General features: G+C 43.5%; 1 protein-coding gene across 1 annotated transcript; it reads right to left on the bottom strand.

The window, feature by feature from the left end:
- Positions 1–7834: 7834 nt before the first annotated feature.
- Tmigd1 (transmembrane and immunoglobulin domain containing 1) lies at positions 7835–19645 on the bottom strand. The gene is made up of 6 exons (XM_021178391.2): positions 19523–19645; positions 16784–17062; positions 13919–14197; positions 10191–10294; positions 8815–8855; positions 7835–8281 (listed from the first exon to the last, which is right to left on the bottom strand). Exons 1-6 carry the CDS (start codon positions 19599–19601, stop codon positions 8278–8280), a joined length of 786 nt encoding a protein of 261 aa, XP_021034050.1. The 5' UTR covers positions 19602–19645; the 3' UTR covers positions 7835–8277.
- Between the last annotated feature and the right edge of the window lie 8013 nt (positions 19646–27658).

The raw sequence follows: 27658 nt of genomic DNA, 5'->3' as shown, positions 1-27658 counted from the left end.
AAAACCCCTTAATATGCCTGGAGATGTGCCCATCAAGCAGGAGTCCCTGAGTTGGAGGTGAGGTGGGAAGAGACCTGATTTCTTCAATTTAATAAGAAACACAGCATCTCGTTGGTGCATGTCTGCAATTCCATCTCTCAGGAACTGAGGCAGGAGATTTCTAAGTTTGAGGTCAGTCTGGGCTACAGAGGAAAGGTCTGTTTCACAAAACAATATCAAACGAAAAGCAGCATAAGGTACAAAAAAGAGACCAGGATTGAAATCCACTCAACTTGGCTCTACCATTTAGAGGCATGTACAGTTAGTTACTTAATTGCTGAGTAGCTTTCCTCTTCTAAAAAGGGATGTTGCTATTTAAACGCAAAATATCATGAGTAAAATGACTCCAGCACCAACTATGTCATAGACTTTGCTCAGTCTTTGGTCATTTAATCCCTATTAACAACCCTACATCAGAAGTGGGTTTTGTTACTATCCTCATCTTACAGACAAGGAAATATAAGCAGAGAGACTAGATTATGTTTATATCATCACACAGAGTTGGGAGAGAAAGCAGCTGACTCCAGAGACTAAGAACTTAGACCCTCCAATCTGGAGAGCCAAAGACAGTGTAAGTGGACAAACCCGGAGGAAAAGAATTCTTTAAGCTGGCTGATTTAAACAATAAGTCCAGAAGTTTGCAAACTGTGGGGTGTTGTTGCATGCCCTTTCTCAGCCTGCCACAAAGCAAGTGTCTGAATAGTTTAGGTTTCTGACGATTTGACAAACAGACAGACAGACAGCACGTCCTTATCACGAAGCTTTTCTTGTGCATGTTGGTAGTGAAGTTTTCCCATTCATCCAATGTAGATGGAATATAATGGAGGTCACACAACATTCAAGCAAGGAGCACCCGGCAGAAGCATCAGTATGGTGATCAGCCATTGTGGGTTCAGAAGGCACCATCCCCTTCAGGGGGATCAAGAGAGACCGGAAGTCTAGCAGAAATCCAAAGTTGGCAATAAACCAGTAAATAGTTTCCTAAAAACAAATACAACTTACGTCTCCGATCGGAACAAAGTCCTTCAGACTGATGATTTCCATGTGAGCCACGTTTAGTTATCAAACCGTTTTATGAAGTCTCATAACTATAAAATCATCTCAGGAATTCAAGGCTATGGTGCCTCAGAGGCAACAAAGTTTATGTCATCTTTGATGGAATTGTTTAATGATGCCCTTGAGCTGCCTGTCAGAACCACAGCTGGACAGAAAAGTCCTGTTTGGGAATGAGAATTTGCTTCAAAAGGAACATACAGTTTGCAGAAATGACATACAAGGTGGCAAAGCCTCCTAAGAGTCTTTATTGTTAAATAGATACTTTTTTTTTCTTTTTTGTTTTTTTTCGAGACAGGGTTTCTCTGTATAGCTCTGGCTGTCCTGGAACTCACTCTGTAGACCAGGCTGGCCTCAAATTAGAAATCCACCTGCCTCTGCCTCCCAAGTGCTGGGATTAAAGGCATGTGCCACCACTGCCCGACAAATAGATACTTTTTAAATCCTGTAATATGAGGGCTCATGGGATTGTACAGAGAATACTCCTAACTGGTCTCTCCATTACGACTGATTTCATGTTGTAGAGCCAGAGTGAGCATCCGGTTTTTTCAAAGCATCTCAGATACGTCAAGGATGTCTGTCTGGCAGCTACAGCTTTCCCACGAGTGATTTTGGCTCTGTGTAGTAGTGCGGCATGAAATCACAGGCACCTGGCTACTCGCTCCAGCACCCAGCCTAATCATAATTCCGAGAGAAGCTGTGCCTTCCACAAAGACAAGATTCCAAGAGTCGAGGGGCATAAGCCAGTTTCCCATCTCTGTGACTGAATAGATGAGACGTCAACTCAATAAGAAAAAAAATCATTTTGGCTCACAGTTCAAGGGTTTCAGTTTATGGCTGTTGCATCTTGTTGAGTTATTCCTGTGGCTGTACCACCAGGAACTTAAGGTGGAGCCATTGTTCTCTTCCAAAAGGCAGGGGTCCCATAATTCCCTCTGAGGACACACCCACACTAACCTAAGACCGCCCACTAGCTGCTGTGTTAAAGGTCCCACCACCTCACAGCAGCCCCAGAGGATGGATCAAACCCAGGTACTAGGCAAACACTCCAGAGAACGACACCCTTTACATTCCCTATACAGCAAATCCTTGAATACAAGATCTGATCTCAGTTCTTGAGCTAGGTAAACTATGAGAACCATGAAGGGAGCCAGGACCTTCCGGGCTTTAAATTATTCTGTCTCCTCGCTCTCCCCAACCCCCACTTCCCCCCACCCCTCATTCTGCTCTCCCTTTCTGTCTGCATCTGTTTTCTATTTGATGCTAAACTCATTGATCCTGGGGGGTTCCTTTATATACACGTGTGTGTTCTGTGATATAGGAAGTTCCTCACAGATGTTCATTCTTGGTGTAAGAGGCAGATGTAAACTGAAGTTTCCGAAGAAGCGTCCTCTATATTCAAACAAACAAGCAAACAAACAAACAAACACCCTGCAGTCTGTACTTGGCTGGCTCAGGACAGATGAAATGCTGTGGATTGAGATCCAAAATTCTCTTGATTTATAGCAGACCCTGTAACAACCTAATAAGACCGAGTGGAAATTACCTGCATTTGTAAGTCAATTTTTTTTTAACCTGTCTCCATTCTTCCCGTCAGATTGCCCAAGAGCTGAGTGTCCTGTAAAACCAAGAATCATCATGGTACTTATTTATGGCCAAAAGGCCGAGTGATAGAAAGGAGTGGCTCTCTTTTCTGGCTGTGTGGCCTTGGACAGATCACTTAACCTTTCTGAACTTTAGTATCTCCAATCATAAATGGTAAAGAATGGCATCGTTACCTCCCAGAGCGGCTATGTGAGTCAAAAAGCCAGGTGTAAAATAATTTATCAATTAAAAGATACATGAAAATGTAAGAGGATGTCCTTCCTAATCTATTTAAACGAGCATCCGAAGAAATAAAGGCTGGTACTAAGGCATAGGTTTCCACAGCAACACTTTCGGAATCTGTTGGCAGTGGCTCAGATCCCCACCCCCCACTCCCATCTCAACCCTGTACACATATGTAGAAAGCGCTCTGAGAACAACATGTTTTATAGCACTATGTAAATGCAAAGAACCCATGATGCAAGTTGATTGTCACATACCCACCTTGATGTCGCTGAGATAAAGTCTCCAGTGGAGACTACCCAAGCCCTACGACATCTGTGATGAATGGAGAACGAACGTGTGTTCTCCGCAGTCCCTGGCATGAGCTCGAGTAGAATTTGAATTTTTGTTTTTCATGAAATGAGACAAATGGCTTGATTTTATTTTGGCTCACATCACTGCTGCCCCATTTCCTCTAAGATGTGTTCCTAGTAGATACAAATCTATTGAAAGGGCTAAACATGATTTTGTGCCGGGTTAGCCAGCATTGTCTGTGACTCAGAGTCCACAGAGGGGGGGGGGGGAAGGGATAGGGGTTAAGAAAACTGTCCTTGTGTTGGCAAGGTGGCTCAGAGGTTAAGGAACCTTGTCACCAAGCCTGATGACTTGAGTTTGAGCCCTGGGACCTGCATGGTAGAAGGGGAGGATTCCTGCAAGTTGTCCTCTCACAAGCAGGCCACTCCAAACACAAATAAATAAATAAATAAATAAATAAATAAATAATAAAAAAATAAATAAATCTTTAACAATTATAAAGAAACTTACCTTGAAATTAAACATTATTTTATTAAAGCTTTTTTTTTTTTATTTTAGAAACTGTTTTGATTTGCTTCATTGCTGGGGATTAGACAGGTTCTTACAAGTACTAGGTAAGTGATCTACCATGGAGCTAAACAAATGCTCTTGAGTTCTTATTGTGATGAAAATACCTGCATTAGTCAGAAGTTAAATTGTGTAGCAATAATAACAACAGCAAAATCATTCCAATCTGATGGCTTAACCGAGAGTTCTGTCTCTCATTTACACATGAACAGGAAGTTCTGGTCCCTGGGGATATTCAGAACACCACGATGGCAACCAAGATGGCGGGTGTCCCGGGTGTCCTGACTTCTCTCCACAGCTGCCATGTCTAGGAACAACAACAACCCTTTTTGCTTTGCTTTGTCCAGAGGTGACACTACACCTTCTATCTATAGCCCCTTGATTAGAAGTCCTGTGGACATCCTGATACCAAGCAAATTGAAAACAGGATGGGCCAGAGACACTCAGAAAGTATAAAAGTCTCCATCACAGTCCTCAGCCCCAGAAGAGGCAAGCGGTTCTGGGTGATTCACACACCTCCATCCTCATCACAGCACCACAGAGTGAGCTGCAGTGGTTCTGACTCTCACCTCAGCTTCATGCTGCTTGTGTGACTGAGCAAGCCATGCTAGCCTCCATTTCCACACCTGTCGAGTGGAGATTCCAACGCCCACCTCTGCACGAGCGAGCGAGAGACACTCTGTGCTTGTCATCACGGGGAGGGCACAAAATGTCTAAGGTGACAATTCTTTCCCAACAGCTCTGATGGGGCAGATCATCTCAAAGACTGTGGGACCCTTCTCAAAGACATCATGGCCAAGATGATTGTAAATTACCTATGCTTGTAAGTGTCTGGAAGTAATTTAAGATAGGATGAACACAGACACCATTCTCGGAGTGGGAGGTACGGTTTTGTTCTATCATGGAACCTTTTTTTCATTCTGTGATACCCTCTCCCTGACTCCAGCGTCTAAGCTTTATAGATCAGCCTGGGTGTGAATCCCAGTTTAGTCACCCTGTTTAGTTATCGAGCATTCTGAGCCCATCTTTGTGTGTGTGTGTATGTGTGTGTGTGTGTGTGTCTGTACTGAGATTGAATCAGGGCCTTTTAACATTGGGACAGTCACGACTACTTCACAAGGTGATCTATAAGATCAAGAAATAATTCAGATCAAGTCCCCAGCACAGTATAGGGTAACTCTCAGTCACTGATACGTTCTAGTGCGAATTCCTGCATTTGGTGTGAGAGCTTTGTCACAGAAGTTTCACTTGAGTCCGTGAAAGCCCAAGTCAACCCCAGGTTAGGACCTATCTGTCAGGAAATGGCCTTTGTTGGCAGGAGGGGACTCGTCTACTCCTACCCATTAAGGATCAAAGCAAACAAATAAACAACAACAACAAAATTAAACTAGGAGACTTTTAGACATACAAATACAAATTACTGATTTCTTCTAAAGAATTAATTCTGTCTCCAGTGGTCAAAATCTGCATCTTACAAACAGATGGGCTTTCTGAGGATGCCAACAACGCTCATCCCTCCTCGCTGTTGTCTGTCTCGCCTGCTTTACTCACCCATAGGCTTGACCCACGTAAGAATGTGAGTGCCACTGACACACAAAGCAGTCGGTCCTGATAGGAGTGACTGAAGTGGGAAAGCTGGCAGGGAGGTGAAGCCGGCTTCAACTCTTCAGCCAAATAACAAGGACTACATTGAGTATTTTTGCTGCTCCTTTTATTTTTAATTTAGTTTAATTCTTTGAGAATTTCAAACAGTATATTTTTGTCATATTGTTTCCCATGCCCCAACACTGTTCCTATGGGATTTCTGTAGTTGTTATTTGACACAGGCTCCCATGTAACCCAGGTTTATTTACTATGTAGCAGGAGCTGACCTTGAACTCCTGATCCTCCTGCCTTCACTTCCCAAGGGCTGGATTACAGGCATTGGGTACCATACCTGGTTATATTGTTACCCTCTAAAAGACTGCACAGGTTAAATAAAATATCACTTTTGCTTTTAGGTGGCACTATATTGACTGGGTAATCAGATTATCCTAATGCAAATTCAGACTAGCAGGTAAATGTTATTGATAAATCTTTCTAAAATTAAGGAGATAGATTGTGGGTGCTGGAGAGATGGCTCAGCAGTTAAGACCACTGACTGCTTTTCCAGAGGTCCTGAGTTCAATTCCCAGCAACCACATGGTGGCTTACAACCATCTGTAATGGGATCCAATGACAGCTGAAGATAGCTACAGAGTGCTCATATAAAATAAATAAATAAATAAATAAATCTTTTTTATAAAAAGATAGATTACTATATACTATAAGTAGAATTTGCTTGATTGATCCTCAACACTGGAAAGAACGAGGGGGGTGGGTTGGCTGGAGAGGTGGCTTAGCAGTTAAGGACACAAACTGCTCTGCTCTTGCTGAGGACCTAAGTTCAGTTCCCAGGACCCATGTCAAGTGGCTCACAACTGTCTAAAACTCCAGCTGCAAGGGAATGCAGCACCCTCATCTGGAATCCATGGGCACTCCACTCACTTGTACACACACACACACACACACGTAATTAAAAATTTTTTAAAATAAAAGAATGAATTTCAAAAGGAGGAAACATAATAATGACAGGTGTCCTCGTTGATGGAAAGGCTGAGAAAGGAGTGACCGTTACTGTCATTTTCCACTGGAACTTGATCTCAAGTCAAAACTTGATGTCCAAGTGTCAGGGGCTCAGTTACCTCTGGGTAGGGAGAAAAACTGCTGGGGGAGAGGCAGGAATGGGGGCTGCTTCTGAGGCCAGGGATTTCATGTCCAGAGCAGGCTCACATCGATTATAACAGGAAGCCTCGTATTACTACTGACTGTTTTCTCTGCAGTGAAACAATGTCTCTGACTGCAGCGTCATTTATGATGCTGCTGTTCATGCGCACGCAGTGGTCTTTGTGCCAGTGTACAAGGCCACTGAATTATATATGGGTGAAGAAACGCTCTCCTGATGACCTGCAATTCTCAGGGAATTGTTTTATGTTCTAGAACATAGCATGATTCATAATTTTGCTAGGTGGGGCGAAGGCATTACCTTTCAGTCCTTGTCAGCTGTTTCCTACATTTACCTAAAGCTTGTGGGAATCGGGATTGTCAAAATAATGTAAATGCTCTAAAGCTCTCCCAATCCAGCCTCCTTGTTTTCCAAATGCCCAGGATTGGGGAAGGGGAGGAGAAAGAGTTGCCCCAGACAGCGCAATCAAGACCAGAACTACCTATTTTGTCTTTATACATTCTAGGCTTCTACTTAATGGTCTAAGCATCCGATTTATCCATAGTCATACTTTGTCCTTGTAGCGTCTCATCAGGGCTTCCAGATTCTGGGAGAAATCCTGCGTGAAGCCAGATCATCCTCCACCCCGCCCCCAGCCCCCTCTCCCACTCCCTTTTCTAGCCTATTTATTGCATTAGACACATTCTGAAGAGGGGAGAGGCGGAGTCTCTTGTCTAGGATGTAAAGTACACCAGATTTAATTCCAAATATTTCAAAACACCAAGAAACAAACCAGAAAAGAAATTTCTTTCAAGTTAGAGGTGGATTGTTGGAGAGATCTTAAAGATGTTTCTGGGCAGTGCTGTCTCTTGCTGGATTTATCTCAGTTGTAGGAGAGAGAGAAGCATAAATTCTTTTATATATATATATATAAACAGGAAGGAAAGACTGGAAGTGGAGGGAGTCATCGCTGAACAGTAAGTGTGCTGCAGTTTGAGGTTGATACTATGGCGTGAGTACATGCTGACTCATCGGGCACACAGATAGAGCTATGCAAATGATTCCGGATACTGAGGGAGGCACCACCGTCCAGCTATCCAGCCCCAGTCCGTGCCCTTTGCACACATGTTCCACACCACACATCAGCTTTATGACAGTGTCAGCTGTGTGGAGATAAGAAAAACGAGGACATATACTAAAATCTTCATGGTACAAAATTTATTCCACTTGAAGGAATGTCTTACATTCTGAGATTAGGTCTTCCCTCCTTTAGTCCCAAAACATTAATGAGATGACACTGAACTCAAGAGACAGTTTGCATCTTTACAGGCTCCCTGGCATCTTAGAAACATCACCGTTCTATGTTGGTCTCTGCTTCGAGTCTCACCTACTGCACTGATTTAGAGCATCCAAATGTCGGTTAATCTCCCATGTAGAAAACTAGAAGTCAAATAGTAAGTGGTTACCGATCTATTAGGAATAAATTGAAAAATAATTAACATACTTCGGGAGTGACCTTACCCAAATCTTTCTATTCTGAACCCTTACCCATTACACAGATCCATAAGTAGATCAAATTGGTCATAACAACTGTTTAGTAATTAACTAAATACTTCTTCACAACCTCTGACAATTTGACAGGAGTGAATTTAAAAATGGCAATAAATACAGATGACATTATACAAATTGAGATGGTCTTGATGCAAAACTCTTCCCGTGTTAGGTGGCAGCTCCGCTTTTTTTGTTTGTTTGTTTTATCTGAAATGAATCAAGAAATTAATTCAAATAATGATTGTAGCAACAAAAAGAAATTCAACACAAAATCCATTCTCTACAGCAGCAGGCCTCTGTTTGCTCTACAGGACCTACTTGCCATGTGCTGGCTAAAGGAACGCTGTGCAGAGGAAGCAGCACACAGGATGCAGGGCTTGCTGTGGGAATGCGGTACAGCCTTGGCTCCTACCAGGACAAGCTCCCTCAGTCGCTTGTGTGGCAATGCAGTTGTGCAAGCCCTGGCTAAACCTGCTTAGAGAATAGGCAGAAAGCCCCAAGGTCTCCCCTGCTCTGAAAACCTTCCCGACTCTTCCTCTAAAGTGGAGGCAGGATTCTCTCCACTGTGTTCTCCTCTGAACCCCTCTCCAGGGCCTCCCATCTCTGAAGGGGATTGCCTGGGATAGGCATTCTCTGTGGCTCATTGCTTAAGGAACGGATCCTCCCACTCCCACCCCCAACCCCACCCCCAACCCCCCAGTCCCCACCCCCTACTGCTATCTCTGCCAGAGAGCACTTACAGAGCTGTTTCTGAATTCGGGTCATTCTTTTTCACACAGAGCTAAAAGGCAAGCACAGGGTACTTGTGAGCATTTTGAATGCATCAGCGTGGCTTTGGGTGCTGTGGAGCTACAGTGCAGCCTTCTGTGTGGGCTCAGTTCATTTTCTTTGATCGTGTGGATAGATCTTGATTGAACTTTGAGAAGATATAAGTCTTAATCAGAATGTTTCTAGGGCTCACAGGTTATATATACAGATAGATAGATAGATAGATAGATAGATAGATAGATAGATAGATAGATATAGAGATAAATCAGTGTGTGTGTGTGTGTGTGTGTGTGTGTGTGTGTGTGTGTGTGTGTGTGTGTATGTACATGGTGGAGGAGTGTCATGACTTAGTCTATGTGTTGAGGACAGAAGACAACTTGCAGGTGTCCATTTTTTTCCTTATATGGGCTCCAGGATTTGAACTCAGGTCCTCAGGCTTGGCCACAAGTGCCCTTACCTACTAAACAATCTTCTCTGTCCAATTTGTTCTCTTCTTTTCCCTCTCCCTCCTTCTCCCTCTTCCCCTCCCTCCCTCCTCCTCCTCCTTCCCCTCCTTTTCCTCCTTTCTCTCTCTCTCCTCCTTCCTTCCTCTTCTTCCTCCCTCCCTCCCATTCTTTCTTTCTCTGGAAAAATGTTTTGGACTGGAATAGAGGGTGGGACAAGTTTCTTCTTGGGAAACATTGTTGCCCCAAATCAGATCTAGTTACTGTTGCATGGAGAAGGCAGCTCTCTGGCTGATGAGTTCAGCCTAGGGCATTCTGGCTCTGTTTAGAGGTTTTCTGTCATGTGCCCTCTTTGGCCCCAGTGATCTCACAGAGTCAAATGCGAGCCATTAGCCTAAGCATGCACACATTCTGAGACACAGTACACAATGATGTCAACCATTGGACAACTCAAACTCCAGTCGGCCACAGCAGAGCATGTGGCTGTATCCAAGAGGAGAGCATGCAGACGTCTGTTCCTCTCTGTGTTTATTTATTGCACCAAGGGTGCCATAGCAACGATAAAAGAGAAAGTTATTGATTGGGGTTTTTGTTTTTCAAAGAAGATTTGACTATGCAGCCCTGGTTGGACTTAAACTCAAGATCTTCCTGCTTCTATGTCCCCAGCACTGGAAAACAAGTGTGCACTGTCTCACCTGGCAGGAGAGATTTAAAAGGAAGGAAAACCAACTCTAAAGCTCCTGTATTTCTACTCAGGCTTTGTTCATATGCATCTCTCTCCTTTATAAAGCGACATACAGGATGAATGCTAGAGCCTTGTACTTGAGAGGCGTGCAGTCTATCACTGAGCATAGAGCCAGCCTCTTAGATGACTTGTGCCCTAGTATCTCAAAATACTCAGGTACCTTCATTATTCTTTTCCTCCTAGAAAACAGGGCAAAAGCCAGCGTCAGGAAGACCACGATACAAGCAGCAATGATGGGCTCTGCCGGCATGACAAAAACTTTGTCTGTTGGGAAGGCAAATGCAGAGAAAGCAGTCAACTTCTAATACTTCATATTGCTGTGTTTCTAACATGAACCAAGCATGTGCACTTTGCATATATCACCCTTTTAGTTAAATCCTCCAAACAACCCTAAAAGATAAGGCATAATGGGGATTTTGACAGGTTAGGCTACTTATCCAAAATCACAGAGTTAAATGACAAATGCAGATTTTGAACCCATTCCTTTGTGAAAGGAGTTTCTGAAATTTGAGTACCTCACTCAAAGTGACTGTTCAGCCATTTTGTGCTTTCTTTATTGTGTTTTTCCAACCCCATCCCCACCCCCAGACAGGGTTTCTCCGTGTAAGCCCTAGTTCTCCTAGAACTCACCCTGTAGACCAAGCTGGCCTCAAACTCGCAGAGATTGGACGATCTAAAGGCATGCAGCAGCACTGCCCAGAGCTAGCTTGCTTGTTTGCTTCTCTACCCACCTCTCCCCCTCTTTCCTGCCACACAGAGAGCAGAAGCAAACTGAAGTCAATGCCTTCTTAAAAGCACAAAAGTTTTTAGGAGGAGTCTCAGAAGTGGAAAGAGAGAGAAGAGGGATGGGAGAGCAAGAAGACAAAGGTGAAAAGGGCTCCCCAGACTAAGAAAGACAGGAGACATGAGTGGGTCTGAAGAGCAGCACCAACAGTAGTCTGTACTATGTTAATGCCCCAGGCAGGTAAGACACTTAGAACATTGGTTCTCAACTTCTTTGTTTGTTTGTTTGGTTTGGTTTTGGTTTTTTGAGACAGGGTTTCTCTGTGTAGCCCTGGCTGGTCTCGAACTCAGACATCCTCCTGCCTCTGCCTCCCAAGTGCTAGGATTAAAGGCGTGTGCCACCACTGCCTGGCATGATTCTTGACCTAGATATGTGATGGGGTCATGTACTGCTTAAGAGCCTGGCTGCACACCATCTGTAAGGAAGTAGGACTCCAGTCTTCCCAACTTTGGCAAAGAGTTCCACCAGGACAGTGATGGGAACTATAGTCACCGTGCCTGCTTGGAAATGAAGTCCACTGATCTGTATCCTGATGCCCATAACACAAAGTTTATTTGTTTGCTTTTGGCTCCTGCTCAGGATATTTGGGGTGGGCGGGATAAGTAAATAAATTAAACATCCCTCAGTTTTTTTGTGTGTAGGAGTGCTAGGGATAGAACCCAGGGCCTAACACATACCAAGCAGAAATTCTACCACTGAGCTACACCCTAGCTCCAAAGCATCCTTCACTCCTGCACACTCTTAGCTGTTCCCCCTCCCCAATTATTCTCATGGTGCCAACCATTCCATAGATGTGTGCCTGATGAGTCGTCTTGGAGAGCTCTGGCTTTGTATTAATCAACTCTGGGATATACTGAGGTCATTACCTTACTGGAGACCGCTCTACTTATACACCAAAGAAATTTATCAGGAAGCAAAAGGCCAGGTGATTAGGGGTAGAAATCAGATCACAGTCACAGATCGGAATATCTTTTACCAAACTGGAAGTCAGGAAGCCACACGTGACAGCTTGCCTTCTACAAATCAAGCTTACTGACCTACTGGCTCACTTTGCATTACAAGTTCCTGTTGGGAGACACGTGTAACCTCCTGCATTCCTTCCCTTGGTGTTCCAATCTGTGACCAGACTCGGTGTCCCCTCCTCCAGACCATTATGATAAAATAATTTCTAACATGTGCGCTGAATCTTATGGTGGCCAGGCGCTTCCCGTCATTTTCAGCATTTCCAAGCCTTTTAGAAACACCCCCCCACTGAGCTGTGAAGCCAGGGAGAGCCTGTGGAAAATTTGGCATCAAGTGCTACTGAGTGCCAGCAGCGGACCACGTGTGCTAGAAAGGCAAGCTGTTGACAGCCTGGGAAGTAACAGAGCAAAAAAGAAATAAGAAAACAGGCTAGTTTGGCAGAATTCCACCCCAAACAAGTTTCTGCCCACCTAAAAAGCAATTTGCTGATTGCCATACAAGCTGTGTGATTTTTAGAAAATGTGCTTATAGAGCAATTATGCTCTTTTTTTCCCCTAACCAAGAGAGATGCTATAATCACCCAGTCTCCAAGTATGGTCTCATTGCTAATTAAGATGGCACCACATGAGGTTTTTACCCCACCAAGTTATTAAGACTCTGGGGAAGATTTTAAAAAGCCACAAGCTTCGACGTGGTATTCCTTCCATTGCTTCTGCCCTTTGGACATGGGGCTGGGGTTTTTCTTTTTGTTTTGTTTTAGGTTTTTGTTTTTGCTTTTTCAAGCTCCAAGGCATACTGTCATTGCTCTGTAGGACAAGTTAATAAACAGCTCAGTAACCACAGTGACAGGGCAGTCAACCAACAGTCACTCTCCCTCCCCACCATCTACTGTGTTTGTATCCCAGGCTCCCTGGTGTGGGGGGAAAATAAGGCCATGCTCTGGTGACAGCAGCCCAGACAAGCAGGCAGGAGGTTGGTTTGTTTCCTGGGAGATGGCAAGAAGGGCAATGGGTGAGTGAGTAATGTTCCAGCCGGAGGCAGGAGCCTCAGCTTGTCTGAGTACGTGCCCAAGACCAAATGTGTGCAAAGGAGCAGTGGGCCTTTGCAGCATCAAGCATTCCAATTTCCTCTTTGTCTAAGTAAAAAAATCCAAGGAGGCGCGTGCATAGGGTGCACATACATATATTCAGGCAAACCCTCATACACAGCAAACTGAAGAAATCTTTAGAAAGGAAAAGAAGTCTAAGGAGAACACTCCAAACCTCCCTGGTTCTCCTTATCACAGAATGATAAACTTGAGTGTATAGCAAGCACAGAATGCCAAGGGAGAAGGCTCTGATTCGCCATCTTCCCCATCCACGGAAAAGACTACGAACTTCACAGCTAGTTCCTGCATACATCAGTGCTGGAGGAAATTTGTATAAGTCTCTTCCCCCAAAAAAGCTGAACCAGAATTGCTTTCTGTATTGGTACAAGATCTTGGCTCGAAGCCAGTCGTCTATATGGAGTAGACATGATTCTTCTAATCTCTTTCTCTCTCTCTCTTTCTGAAGACAAGGTCTCACTGTGTAGCCCTGGCTAGCCTAGAAATTGCTTTGTAGACCAGGCTGGCCTTGAACTCACAGAGATCAGCCTGCCTCTACCTCTCAAGTGCTGGGATTAAAAGTGTGGGTCTACCATTCCTGGCTTAGAAAAAAAAAAATATATATATATATATTTCCCCCTTTAAAAGCAGGTACTCTTCTGCTGAGCAGTGCCCAGGATCAAACACAGACCTGCATACAAGGAAAGCACCCTCCCCATAGAGCCCTAGCCCCAGCCTCCAGCTCTTCTTGTTTGTTTGTTTGTTTGCTTGCTTGTTTGTTTGTTTTTCTGAGACATGGTCTCACTAAGTTACCCAGGCAGGACTTGAACTCATAATCTTCCTGCTCTAGATTTCAGTATTGCTGAGATTAAAGGCTTCTGGCATCAAGCCTGACTCAGACAGAATTCCTCAAGAAAATGTTCTTAGATGGGGATGATTTCCCAATGGGAATCTTCACTATAAATCATAACAGTCCCATCACTTGTCACTGATGACATTTACAGAGCCTGTCTCCTGACTTATGCATCACACTGTGCAATTACTTGAAGAGAGTTACCTTTAACAAGCAGGTGGAAGTCCATGGTCTCCATTTTCAGAGATGAGCTGGCAATACAGCTGTAGGTCCCGTTGTCAGATTTCTTGACTTTGGTGATGGACAACTGAAAAGACTCCCTTGTCTGTTGGATTTGGTGACGGCCTTTCTCTAAAACCAAGGCGCTATTGTTTTTATACCACATCATTTGCGCTTGAGGGTTGGATTTCACGTTGCAAACCAAACTTACATCGCTGTTTTCCTCCACAGTTTGGAAGTCATTTCCACTTAGAAGAGGAGGAACTGTAAGAGTCAAGCAGTCAAGATTCGTTAGGGGCACGCAGTAGTGAGTCCATTGTCAGCAATTCAAGTTCTTCCTTCCATCTCTCTCAGGGGCGTAATTCACCCCTTACACACACACACACACACACACACACACACACAATGCCTATTGTTTACTGTGTACACAGCTAGGATCTAGGGCCTTGAGAGTAAATGGCAAACATTCAACTTCTCTCTTCAGAGCACTTTAAAGGTAGTAAAGATAGACCATGAAGGGCGGGGGAGGTTCAGCAATTAGGGGCACTAGCTGCTCTTCTGGAGATCCCAAATCCAATTCCTGTTGCCTCCATGGCAGCTCACAACTGTCTATAACTCCAGCTACAGGGGATCTGGTGCCTTCTTCCAGCTTCTGTGAATACCAGGCACACACAGAGTGCACAAATATGCATGAGGCTAAAACACTCATATATGTATAATAATAAAATCAAATAACTTATGTTTTTCCTTAAAAAAAAGATATACCAGAAGCTGTTTATGATGAGGAACATAATACATATAATAATAACTGGGATAGTAGCACACGCCTTTAATCCCAGCATTTGGGAGGCAGAGGCAGGTGGATTTCTAAGTTCGAGGCCAGCCTGGTCTACAAAGTGAGTTCCAGGACAGCCAGGGCTACACAGAGAAACCCTGTCTCAAAAAATAAATAAATAAATAAATAAAAATCAAAAGCAGTCCTTGTTTTCTGAACAATGTAATAACCCAATTTGTACAAGGGTAGGCTAAAACAGCACAACACTAAAGACAGGCATGAGATTTAGCACTAATTCCTGTTATGTCATTTACTGTGACTTTCAGACATCTATTTAACTGTTAAAGTTTCAGTTTCCTCTGAACAAACAAAGAAACAAAAAGTTGGATAGTAATACTTTGCTGTGAAAATTGAGACCGTTTGTGTAAAGAAGCGAATCTGCTGTCCTACTAATTAATACCTTTACAAAGTCATGCCAACTACCATTACAGAGGCCATTGTGCTAACAACCATTACAAACATGCTAACTACCATTGCAAATATCGTGCTAATTAACTACTATTACAAATGCGGTGGCGATTTGGAAAGCTACGCACACCCTCAAGCTTCACATTTTGCCTGACTGCATTTGCCAAGGCCACATATTTACATTGGCTCAGTGGCCCTCTTACAAAGAATGCCAGCAGGGCATGGTGACACACGCCTTTAAGCCCGGCACTCCGGAGGCAGAGGCAGGCAGATTTCTGAGTTTGAGGCCAGTCTGGTCTACAAAGTGAGTTCCAGGACAGCCAGGGCTACACAGAGAAACCCTGTCTCGAAAAACAAACAAACAAACAAACAAACAAACAAACAAACGAATGCCGTGCTTCTGGACACCATCCAACTGTGGTGACTCTTGCCTCTATTGGAGGCTTAGTGAATCCTCCTGCCTCTGGTTACAGAGAGAACAGCTGTAGCTCATGGATGGTCAGACACATACATCCTCACCAAACAATTCCAACCCTCACCATCCACCAAGCCCTTCTTCTCACATCTAGGAGGAAAAATGGCCAAGCCAGGTTTCTGTTCTTGTCTATGCCCCTTGTATTTATTGGAAGAGGCCCAGGAAATGAATAAAATGGTTCAAGAGTGGGCAGTTAAGGAAGGAGGTAGACCGGAAGAAGAAGGGAAATGAGGCTTGTATCATCTGCATACTGAATATTTAGACCCTGAGTAGGCTGTGTTATTTATAACTTTCTCAGAAAAAAATGACATTTGGTTGCTCTTTGGAATGAGCTTGAATTCTGTATCCATATCTGACAGGCATGTTATGTAGTAATTGAGATACACAGGAAGCTGCTGGAACAGAAAACAGAACTGCCAAGTACAATAGTTCCATTTGTGAAAAGATCCTACTAATTGTCCTTTATTTTAACTATTTAATGTTAATGATTGTTTAAGCAAGTCCTCTACGCAGGAACACTGCCCTTTAAGAAAATCAGTGCAACTCAAGTAAAGCTAAAACATTCTCTTTGACATCCAGCCTACTTCCGGAATGCCTGCTGTTTTGTTATTATTGCTGTCTTTGAGATAAGGTCTCAATGTGTAGCCCAGGCTGGCCTATAACTGACAATCCTTCTGCCTCAGGCTCCACATTAGTGCTAGACTTATATAGCCTTGTACAACCAGGCCCTGCTGCTGATACAAATTAATGAGGAAATAGGAACACAGCTAAAAGGCATGGGCAGGCACGTTTCACAAAGAAGAATTAAGAATCCTCATTTTTAATTCAAGAAATGAATAGGTCACTCGGGAGGCAGAGACAGGCGGATTTCTGAGTTCGAGGCCAGCCTGGTTTACAAAGTGAGTTCCAGGACAGCCAGGGCTATACAGAGAAACCCTGTCTCAGGAAAAAAAAAAAAAATGAATAGGCTAGACACAGTGACTGCCTTTGAAAGACAGAGTCAGGACAATCACTTGAGCCCGTGAGTATGAAGCTAGCCTGGGCAATATGAGCCCATATGTGGGAGGGCAGGCATAGAATTTCAAAGGCAGACATCCAAGGCTGATTGGCATTTTCTTCCCCCTTCACTCACAGGTAACATTCAGCACTACTGTGACGGACACCGTCTGATCGCGCTGGAGTTTGCAGCTGAAGCGGACTCCATTGTCACTTTCGTTGATGGGAGAGACACAGACAGAACTGATGTTGATTTTGTTTCCATTTTTCAGATCTACTATTCCATCTTCTCTGTACCAGAGAAGTTCTTCATCCCTGGTGTGGTTTTGAACAGCACATTCCAGAGATGCTTGGACACCACGTTGAGTGTCCAGAATATAGTTCTCAGTTCTACCATTCACAGTTAAAACAGAGCCTGAGGATATAGGGAAAAAACTGTTAAGACAGGCAGATATCTAACCAAGATGTCCATCCACAGGGGATTGCTTAAATGAATTAGGATACATCAAGGCCATCGAAGACACTCTCAACAATTAAAAATAATTTAATCAATCTATATAGTTTTACAAGGAGATTAAATACACAACCTATTCTGTTTGTTTGGTTGGTGAATTGTTCTCAGACCGAAGACACTTCTGCCTCAGCTTGCCAAGTGCTGGGAAGTCAGGTGTGAGAGCAGGACATAATGTATTATTAGCTAAACTGAGAAAAATACTAAAAATTGTGGCCTCCAAATTTTGCTCACCCAGAGATCTTTTACATCTTGATGCTAGACTCATACCCAGGCCATCTGTTTGGTTGACAGAACTGTAGCCTAGGCACTGGAGCATTTGAACCCTAGGTGGTTCAAATGTACAGTGAAGTTTGATAACCAAGTTAGAAACTGTATGTAAAATAATCTCAGAATAGTCTGATGGAAAACTATATGGGTTGTTCAAGAAGAAAAGTCTTGGGAAGATATCAAATATTTATATAGACTAGAACTGGTAGACATGGGGTTAAAGTGGAGAGATACCAAACTTGGCGTGCTTGCTGAGGGAGATGGGTAGAGCAGGAAAGCAAGGACTTGAAAAAGTCTAGCAAAATGGAAAAATATTAATACATAAGTCCAAAGGTAGAATATAAATGCCATCTCTAATAATTATCACAAGCATTGAAATTGAATATGTATAGGGACAAAAACTGACTTAAGCCAGGCGGTGGTGGTGCGTGCCTTTAATCCCAGTACTTGGGAGTCAGAGGCAGGAGGATTTCTGAGTTCAAGGCCAGCCTTGTCTACAAAGTGAGTTCCAGGACAGCCAGGGCTATACAGGAAAACCCTGTCTCGAAAAAAACAAAAAACCAAAACAACAACAACAACAAAAAACCTGACTTAAAAATACTTTTCTTGCTAGATAATAGGAATATGGACAAATTTGTTCTTGCATTCCTCATGTTTTAAAAATGGACAATACAGCCAGGCGTGGTGGCGCATGCCTTTGATCCCAGCACTCGGGAGGCAGAGGCAGGTGGATTTCTGAGTTCGAGGCCCGCCTGGTCTACAAAGTGAGTTCCAGGACAGCCAGGGCTATACAGAGAAACCCTGTCTTGAAAAACAAAAAAACAAAACAAAACAAAAAAGGACAATACAGTAAAATTTAAACAATACAGTAAAATTTAAATATGTTTAAATGGCTATGACCCATGAGATAGACAAGGTTTTGTGGGGTGCACAATCAGGATGGTGTTTGTTTTCTTGAGGCAGGATCTCACTATGTAGCCCTGGTTGTCCTGGAGTTAGACCAAGCTGGCCTTGAAGTCACAGAAATGCCCCCTGCCTTTGCCTCCTGAGTGCTGGGATGAGAGGCATTCACCACCACAGTTTGCATGTTTTTGTTTCTGTGCTTTGCTCTGATTTTTAGTGATTTTTTTTTCATTGCATAGTAAGAAATGCCTGAATTCCAGCTTTTATATTCCTGGTTCAGAAGCAGGTAACAAAAGTTAGAGGTCCAGCTGCAGCTAGGTCAGCTTCCAAAAGATGCATCAATATAGTTTCTAATATGACAGTAAGTGTGACAGACAGTGCCTGGAAACATACACACACATTCTAGGGCCAGAGGAGGGCTTCAGGTGTCCTCCCCCGTTCTTTGTGCATTATAGCCTTGAGCAGAGTCTCACACTGAACCAGAAGCTTTCTATCTAAGCTCTGCTGGCCAGTAAGTGCTCAGGCTCCACCAGTCTCCACACCTCAGTGCTGGGGCCACAAGTACACGTAGCCATGCCCTGCTTTTACAATGCAGGATGAAAATGCTAATTCTCATTCTTGCAGAGCAAGCATCCTTACAACCCAGTCAGTCCCCTTGCTTCCTTTCCTGGTGTTTCAGATTGAACCTGGAGCCTTTAAGCTAATTAAGCACTTTGCTCTACAAACAAGCCACACCTTCAGTCTTCTGACTAATTTGTTTTTTGTTTTTTGTTTTTTTATCATGAAGAAGCATTTTAAAACCTGAGAGAGGAGAGAAGCTACTTTGAGGCAGGGATACAGATAAAAATGTGGACAATATTTTCCTGTAAGTGACATGTTCAAATACACAGAAGATTATCTCACTTGAAATTGGTACTAAAATACATTTAAAAGTGTGAAAATTCTGATACAGTCTCAGAAGAATAGCACACTCCATCCTGTCTTATATAAATCAGAGCCATAAACAGGTTTTACCCCACCCCTCCACTGTTTAAAATGTTTTCTGACTCTTATAACCTAAACCATTCATTGTATTGGGTAGCCATTCCAAACTGTAACTTAAAGTTGTTTCCAACATCTATAGATCATTATTTTAATTTACTTATTTAATTTTTTTAATCTAAAGAGAGGTCATAGACAATATTAACTTACTTGTTCTCCCCTGTGGCAAAGATAAAACCACTAAGAGAAGCTGGCATGCTTGCAGTGGCCTGATGATTTTCCACACCATCTTTAATGAATGCAGGTTGGACCTTCTGGAGGTAAAGAATGCAGTTGTTTTTGTACTTTGCTCTACAATGATCTTATGAACTTTCTTCCAATTAGGCATTTAAAATAAAGTCCCAAGTGAGTCACCCCAGCTGTAATGGTACACTCCTAGTTTTTAATTAAACAAGTCTGAATAAATTCTTTTAGTTTTAACTTTTTTATGGCAATGAAAAAAACTATAATGATATAGATATAGATATCAGAGGGGAAAAAAAAAACTTCCCTAGAGGGGAGAGATGTGTCACTTTAACAGAAAGACAAATGGATTTTCCATTCTCAGGTGGTCCTAACTGAGCAAAGTCATTCTTTTTTGAGAGTCTCTCTTGGGTCATATTTGCAAAGCTGTTCTCCAATCAGAGAATTCTTTTAAAATGTTTATCTTATGTGTTTGGGTATCTCACTAGCATGTATGTCTGTGTACCACTTGTGAACCTGTGTACCCAAGGAAACAAGAACAAAATGTTGGATTCCCCTGGAACTGGAATTGCGTATGGTTGTTCGCTGCAGTGTAGGTGCTGAGATTTAAACCCATATCCTCTGCAATAGCAGCAAGTGCTTCCGAGCACTGCAACATCTCTCTAGTCCATCATGGGCAGTTCTTGAAATTACTACAGATTCAAGCGTGCCCACTTGCTGCAGACATGGAGACTATCAAGAACAAGTAAACAAGGTCTCCTCGTTTCCTTCTACACGCTCCTGCCTCATCCTCCTAAGATATCCCAGGCATGTGTGGAAAAAGCATGCATACATTATTTCCCTTACAGATAGCTCTACTGTGCCTCAAGTGTGCAGAGTCCTGGTTTGATGTTTAGAACTGCAGACAGACAGACAGATAAAGAGGAGGACTACTGCTACGACTACTACATACAGGACAGAAACATGTATGGAATAACTTCTAGACACTATTATAAACTTCACAGATATTTATTCAATCACAACTAAGCCTGACAATCATATTTCTGTTCTCTTTCAGACAGAGTCTTTCTCCATAGCCCTAGTGAGCCACACTGGAATTTATGACACTCCTAGCTCCTAAGCACCGGGGTTAGTTATGTGCGCTACCATGCTCCGTAACAATTAACCTCTTGACCCAAGAATGCAATTTTCCCAGAACATTTGCACAAAACCAGCAAATGTTAGGGTCAGGATTCCAACCCGAGACTGCCAAGGCCACACTCACAACTGTCCTTCTGACTAAAGTAATATTCATTCCCTTCAAAAGATGCTCCTGGACTCTTCTAGTCCCTGGTCCTTCCGTTTGCACTAACAACTTGGTATTTTGTCCCTTATCATGAATATTAGCTGTTAAAAGCAGGAAATAAACATCTGACTAATTCGAGGCGCCTCTACTCCTCCCTTGCTCTAGGCTTGTCTTGACAGGACCAAGAGTGCTTCCTACAGGGAGGCCTCTACCAATATTTTAATAAGATGCGATTACTATTAGCCAGAACATTTTGTAATTGAAATTTTCTTGTCCAAAATATTGCTATGACTCTATTATAAGAGCGAGGACCTCGGGACCAGTGAGATGGCTCAGAGGTAAAAGGGCTTGTTAGTGTAAGCCTGATAACCTGAGTTCAACCCCCAGATGCCATGTAAGAGAGAACAAACTCTTAAAGTTGTCCTCTGACCTCCAAGTGTGTGCTGTGGCATGTGTAACCCCCAACCCCCCCCCCCCCCCCCCCACACACACACACTATGAAAAAGTGATGATTTTAGAACCCGATCATGCATGGAATTTTCTTAGTAGATGGGAGAGAGAGCACTGCTGCAGCATGTAGGAGGTTCTGGGTTCAATCCCCAGCAACACAAGGATACATGGAGTTTAGAAAGGAGAGCCCTCCAAGAGTGATAAAACCACAACTTTTCTCAAGGACAGTCTAATATGGGGCCTGAATAAAAACTCAAGAGTGCCTGGGCCGTGGTGGTGCACACCTTCAATCCCAGCACTCAGGAGGCAGAGGCAGGTGGATCTTTGTGAATTCGAGGCCAGCCTGGTCTACAGAGTGAATTCCAGGCCAGCCAGAAACTTCAGAGTTACACAGAGAAACCCTGTTTCAAAAAACCAAGCCAAAGAAAACAAAACAAAACAAAAAAATCAAACAAACAAACAATTAAAACAAACAAACAATTAAAACAAACAAACAAACAAAACAGAAAGCTGGAGAGTTTGAGGCTGTACACTACTCTGAGAGGGGGAAGAACTAATGGTCTCTTGCTTTCTAAGACACCGAAATTTCCAAATAAAGTCCCTTGTCTAGCCACTTACCTGCCGAGCTCCCAGCAGCTGACTTCCTCACCTAGCTCTTCCTCTGCCTGGAACCCTGAATTATGTCCCCGACATGATCCTTTATAATACTTGAATTTGAACACTTTATGACAGTAGGGTCAAGTAACTGAGATAAATTGGGTTCAAAGTCTGTTTCCCTTTCTGGATTCTTAGAGAAGACAGTAATTGTGAAGCACATCTTCACAAGGTCTAAGCCTTTCTGTACCTAGGTTACTAGGAGGGGCCGGATATTACTAACACGGGTGCATTGTTACAGGGAAGCCTGAACTTGTGCAAAAATCCAGAGCACATCTCACCCAACACTGCCTGACAACTGTGACATGACAAGTCCGGGGAGAGGCTTGACTTTCACAGTCAGTGACAACTGAAGATTTCACATAACTTAATTATTGAAAGATTTTTACCACCAGTCACCCGAGCCCAGTGCTGAAGCTATGCCAAGCAACAAGAGGAAGTTTTAGCTCCTTGAGGCTCTGACTTCATTGGGAAACCAGAACAGGACACTTCAACTAAAATTATTTTATTGGTAAAAATACTTAAGTTACTCAATGGGTAAAGCATTCACTGTGCACGATCTCCAGGGCTCACACAAAAGCTGAAATCCCAGCACTCCCACAGTGAGATGGGAGGCTGAGATGGGGATGGAGAAATTAGAATCCCCAGAAGGCCACTTGCCATACTAGATATATGTCGATCAGAGTAGAAGATGGGGACCAACACACAATGTTGTCTTCTGACTTCCACATGGGCATTGCCCATGTGCATGCACACACACTCTTGCATGCACGCACCACCCAACATACTTTATGGTAGTGTTACTAATGAACATTTTATGTGCCAAGAACTATTGTTTCCATTCATCAAAAAATAGGATATTTATGATCGTCTATACTTTACCTCCGTATTTTTCTGTTGCTGGAGATCAAGCCCAGAGTTTTATATATGTTAAGCAAGCACTGTACCACTGAGGTACACCCCGAGCTTTCTCCATTGTTTGATGGGTTTATTTTTTTAAAGGAAGGTCTCCTATAGCTTAACCTGGCTTTGAACTCGCTGTGTAGCCAAGGCTAGTTATTACTCCTGATCCTCCTGCCTTCACTCCCAAGTGTTAGGATTACAGGTGTGTGCCATCACACTTGGCACTGTCCATAGCTTTTAGCACATTGGGTAACCACACCATAGATCTATTTCTTTCTGTCTATGTGACTTTGAAAAGTTATCTAATCCCTAGGAGCCTTTGGTTCTTCAGGAACACAATAGCAATAATAACAGTGCCCTCCCCACAGAGTCACTGTGAGGACTGAGTGAAATGGAGCATGCTAAGTTGCTGTACAGTAAGTGCTTCATAAGCCATAATTATTACTGTTATGAAGATAGGCTGGTCTAGCACTATTCATGCAAGGATCATCATTAAAAGCGGCTGCTGTTAGTCAACAGGTGCAATACTCCCACCCCAAGCAGGCTTGGGGTTTACTTCTCAGTGGTACAAGAGCCGTATGTCTTCTATCATTTAAAAATGAATTTATTGGGACTGGAGAAATGACTCATCGGTTAAGAGTGCTTGCTGTTCTTGCAGAGGATCAGAGATTGGTTTCCAGCATCCATGATAGGCAGATCACACTGCCCAGGACCACTAGCTCCAAGGGATCAGATGCCCTCTTCTGGCCTCCACAGGTACCTGCACACACCCACAGAGAGACACAAATAACTTTCAAGAATGAATTTTGAAAAGGACTGATTCAGCCTTTGGGTCTGGGTCCCTTCAAAGTAGATCTTAAGATAAATCTTTGAGTGCAGGTAGTTCATCTCACAGCCATCTCAGGAAGAGGAGATCAAGGAGGAAAATTACCAAAGGGTGTGCTATTGAGCAAGTTACTACTAATGTGGCTCCTGGGATGAGGTCTTTGCAATACACAGTCAGTTCGGGCAAGGCAAGAAGCTTGAGCAATTAGGCAACAGTCCAGTGTCTTTCCATCTTTGGCTGAGTGCCAATGACACCACAGCACTTCCAGTGGAGACACACAGGAAGTTGCTCGCTTTCTTGAAACCGTGGGTAAATCCTATGTAGGCCATGAGGATATGGGTAGGGCACTGATAGCAATTTCTATACCTAGGTATTAGATGTTATTAGGAAACGATGTGGAAGAGTGTCCCAGTTCTCAAGAGATGCCTTCAAACTAAATGTAGGGGTTAAGTGTCACGATGATTACAACCAACTTTCAAACCAATTATGATGGTTCTGTCCTGAATTGGGGATAGGTGCCTTCTGAGTCTCTGTGTAAAACTGTTGAAGTAACTCAACAAACCCCAGGCTTCGCAACATTCAGTGGGTACCCTGGGGGGTGCTCAGAGGAGCAAGACAGCTCCCAAGGTGGGAGTTAAAAGTATGGAGTCTTACTTTTAACTTTAACCCAATTGCAATGTGGAAATGACTCTAGTCAGTCTAGAAAAACATAATAAGGAAGCTTGTGAGCCCCATGGAGGGCCTTTGGGTAATGAGAAAGGATTTCCAACAAGAATATGGTTGCATGGTGGTCCCCCATTTGGAAATGATGTGATTGCCCAGAGTCATATAAATTACTGAAACAGTCCCCTCTCCTGGAACTGAGGAATAAAGAAAATCATTTTCCCACTAGCAGTTAAGTCCAGCAGTTAACCTAAGCCTTAGGACTATGGCTGGCTAGATATTAGTAGAGTTCAGGGCTTGGGTAGGGGTAAGTAGCAGGATACATTTTTTTGCATGCCTGGGACCCTGGATTTCATCACAAGAACAACTACAAAAAATTTGTTACTCCACAACTTTCACATGTAGCTTGGGCCCAGGAGAGGGGTAGCCTTAGTTTGTAAGTTCTCAGAATAGTGACCCATCTGCTCTACATTCCCAAGCCTTTCTGGAAAGGTACCAGAGAAGGAGTCAAGGACCAGGAAGTTGTGGCTTTCTGATTAAGACAAGTAGGAGAATTATGGGGTTGGAGTGGGCAGAAGTATGGCTTATAGGCACTAAAGCATGAACTTAGCACATACACACACATCGCATGAACATATGCATCACACCCCCACTCACACATGCACACTCACATACACACATCAGGAACACATCTAGGTATCGTTCCTTCATCAGCTCTGAAGAGACTCGGGAATCTTAATAAGCCTCTCAGGTGGCTCTGCTAGAGCGGCTGAGTAGCTTTCGAATCTCGAGAGCTATGGACTATGGAACTAGGTCTGGATCACAGAGACGAAGTGAAAACCCTTATCAAAGGGAAGGATCTAGCTCTGCAAGTCAGCCACCCAAGAGGCACGAGCTGAAGAAAGGAAGAGACAGCAGGACATTCAACTCAGCACAACTTAGAGATGCTTGTTAGGTGCCCAGCCCGGGAAGGGACTATGTACCTTGGGCTGACTGTTTGTACACAACAACAGGGTCACAGGCCAGGAGGGCTGCCCAAACAAGTCACTGAGAATGCAACTGAAGGCTATGGAATGAAAGAAAAGGGAGGACTCCGGCTGTCACACCCTAGTGATCTCAGAGCAGCTTTTGGACCACTGCAGGCCCCCAGGAGGTCAATTCTTCCTCCCAGAATCCACCAGTGCCCTCTAAACTGCTTTAGGTGATTCACAGATGTGATGTACACCTAAGATTCCAGCTACTCGAGACTGAGGCAGGTGAATTGGAAGTTTGAGGCCAGTCTGGGTGGCACGGTGAGTCCAAGGCCAGCCTTCAATGCTTAGGCAAGTTAGCAAAGCCCTGTCTGAAAATGAAAGTAAGATTCAGGTCAATAGGAGAGTGTTTGCCTTGCTCGAGGCCCTGGCTTAATCCCCTGTTTAAAAAAAGTCATGTGGCCTCCAGAATTTCTAGCTTAAGCAACTTCCCATTCCCTGTTATTAGATTGCTCATCACCAAAAACTTTAGCCCTGGAATAAAGACTTGAATTGCCACAGAGCTGTAGCTCAGTGCTATTAGAAAATATGCTTGATTCATGCCCTAGGACCAATAACAAACAACAAGGAAAGCATGAAACAGAGACGTGAGGCTAGAGGGATGTTCAGCTTTTAAGAGCATTCGTTACTCTTTCAGAAGACTTGAATTCAGTACACAGTGCCCACATGGTGGCTTATAATTGTCTGTAATTTCAGTTCTAATGAATCCATTGCCCTCTTTTGGCCTCTGTGATCACCAGGCATGTACATGGTACACATACATACATGAAGGCAAAACACTCATACACATAAAATAAAAGTAAATAAATCTTTAAGACCCACCCCCCAAATCCCTGTCTCAGGTTTCCAGATTTAGCAAGTGAAAATATAGAACACCCCCACACACAGAATATAAACTTTAGGTAAATAATACTTTGTAAACGCAGATATATCCAGTACTATGATTAATGTGGTAGGTCATGAGAAAGTCAACACTTGGCTATAAATACACCAACACTTAAAAAAAAAAAAAAAAACCTGTTTTCCCAAAATGCAAATAAAGTTGGGTGTGTTTTTTTTTTTTTTTTTTTTTTTGGCTTTTCGAGACAGGGTTTCTCTGTGTAGCTCTGGCTGTCCTGGAACTCACTTTGTAGACCAGGCTGGCCTCGAACTCAGAAATCCGCCTGCCTCTGCCTCCCGAGTGCTGGGATTAAAGGCGTGCGCCACCACACCCGGCTGTAGCTAGGCTCTTAATGTGACTTCCTGAACTACTACAAAATAGCCCAGAGCATTGGGAAAGCTGCTAAATCTGTGTGCTGTGAGTGTGAGTGTGTGTGTGTGTGTGTGAGAGACAGAGAGAGAGAGAGAGACAGAGAGACAGAGAGACAGAGAGTCTCTCCCTCTCTGTGTGTTTGTGTGTTCAGGTCGGTCTGGTATTGCTATGTATTCAGATGCTTAATACAAGATCTGGTTGCAGCCCAGACAAACACATTCTCACATACACAAAGATGATGTTGTGTAAACTTTGCTCATTTTTATTCTCTGACTGGTTAAATAAAAGTGTGAGGTAGAAACTTAAGGGTTCTTTGGAGAGTCAGTTGTGTTGGACAGTGGACACAGGTGAAAGGCTAAGGCAGAGACTCGTGAAGAAACAGTTTATTGAAGCAGTCACAAGTGACAGGATGTTCTGCTAAAGCAAGCACTCAAAGAGATTCTTCGATAACGACAGGTATGTGTTGGTTCAGTATTTGAGCTCCATTTGTCAGGACTCCATAGAGAGAAATGCACCAAAAAAACTGGTGGTGTGCCTTGTCGCTTCCAAGGACTCCGGCTGATTGGCAGTGTGATGTCAGCTGAAGCAAGACTGAGCTGAGGCTGAGCTTAGCTTGCTGAATAGAGTAAGCTGTATAACACTTGATGATCTTCACTGATCTTCACTTCGATGAGAGAGGCACAGCTGGGAACTTATCTTGGCATTGAAAGAACCTAGTGTGGAAACCCCCACTCAGCTCCCGATTCGGCGTGCACCCAAGAATCACGAATAGAACACAACACCTTGATGTAACAACACGAGGTATTTTAATGGCGGAGCTCCGGGTCGAAACGTATCTCACACAGGAGACAGTGGATTCGACCTCGAGGCTTGGAAGCTAGGGGTTTTTAAAGAAAAGGAGTGGGGCCCGGGGGAGGAATTGGCGCAGTTTCACATGATTGGTCCATTTAAACATCAGCAGCCTGTTAACATTTAACTTAGGTGAGAGGGGTGGGAGATAGGGAGGCGATGGGCCTGCCGGGGCATGTCCTGGCCTGTT

Source organism: Mus caroli, chromosome 11, assembly GCF_900094665.2.
Source record: "Mus caroli chromosome 11, CAROLI_EIJ_v1.1, whole genome shotgun sequence".
NCBI classification, from domain to species: Eukaryota; Metazoa; Chordata; class Mammalia; order Rodentia; family Muridae; genus Mus; species Mus caroli.
This window is presented reverse-complemented; position numbering and strand designations above follow the sequence as displayed.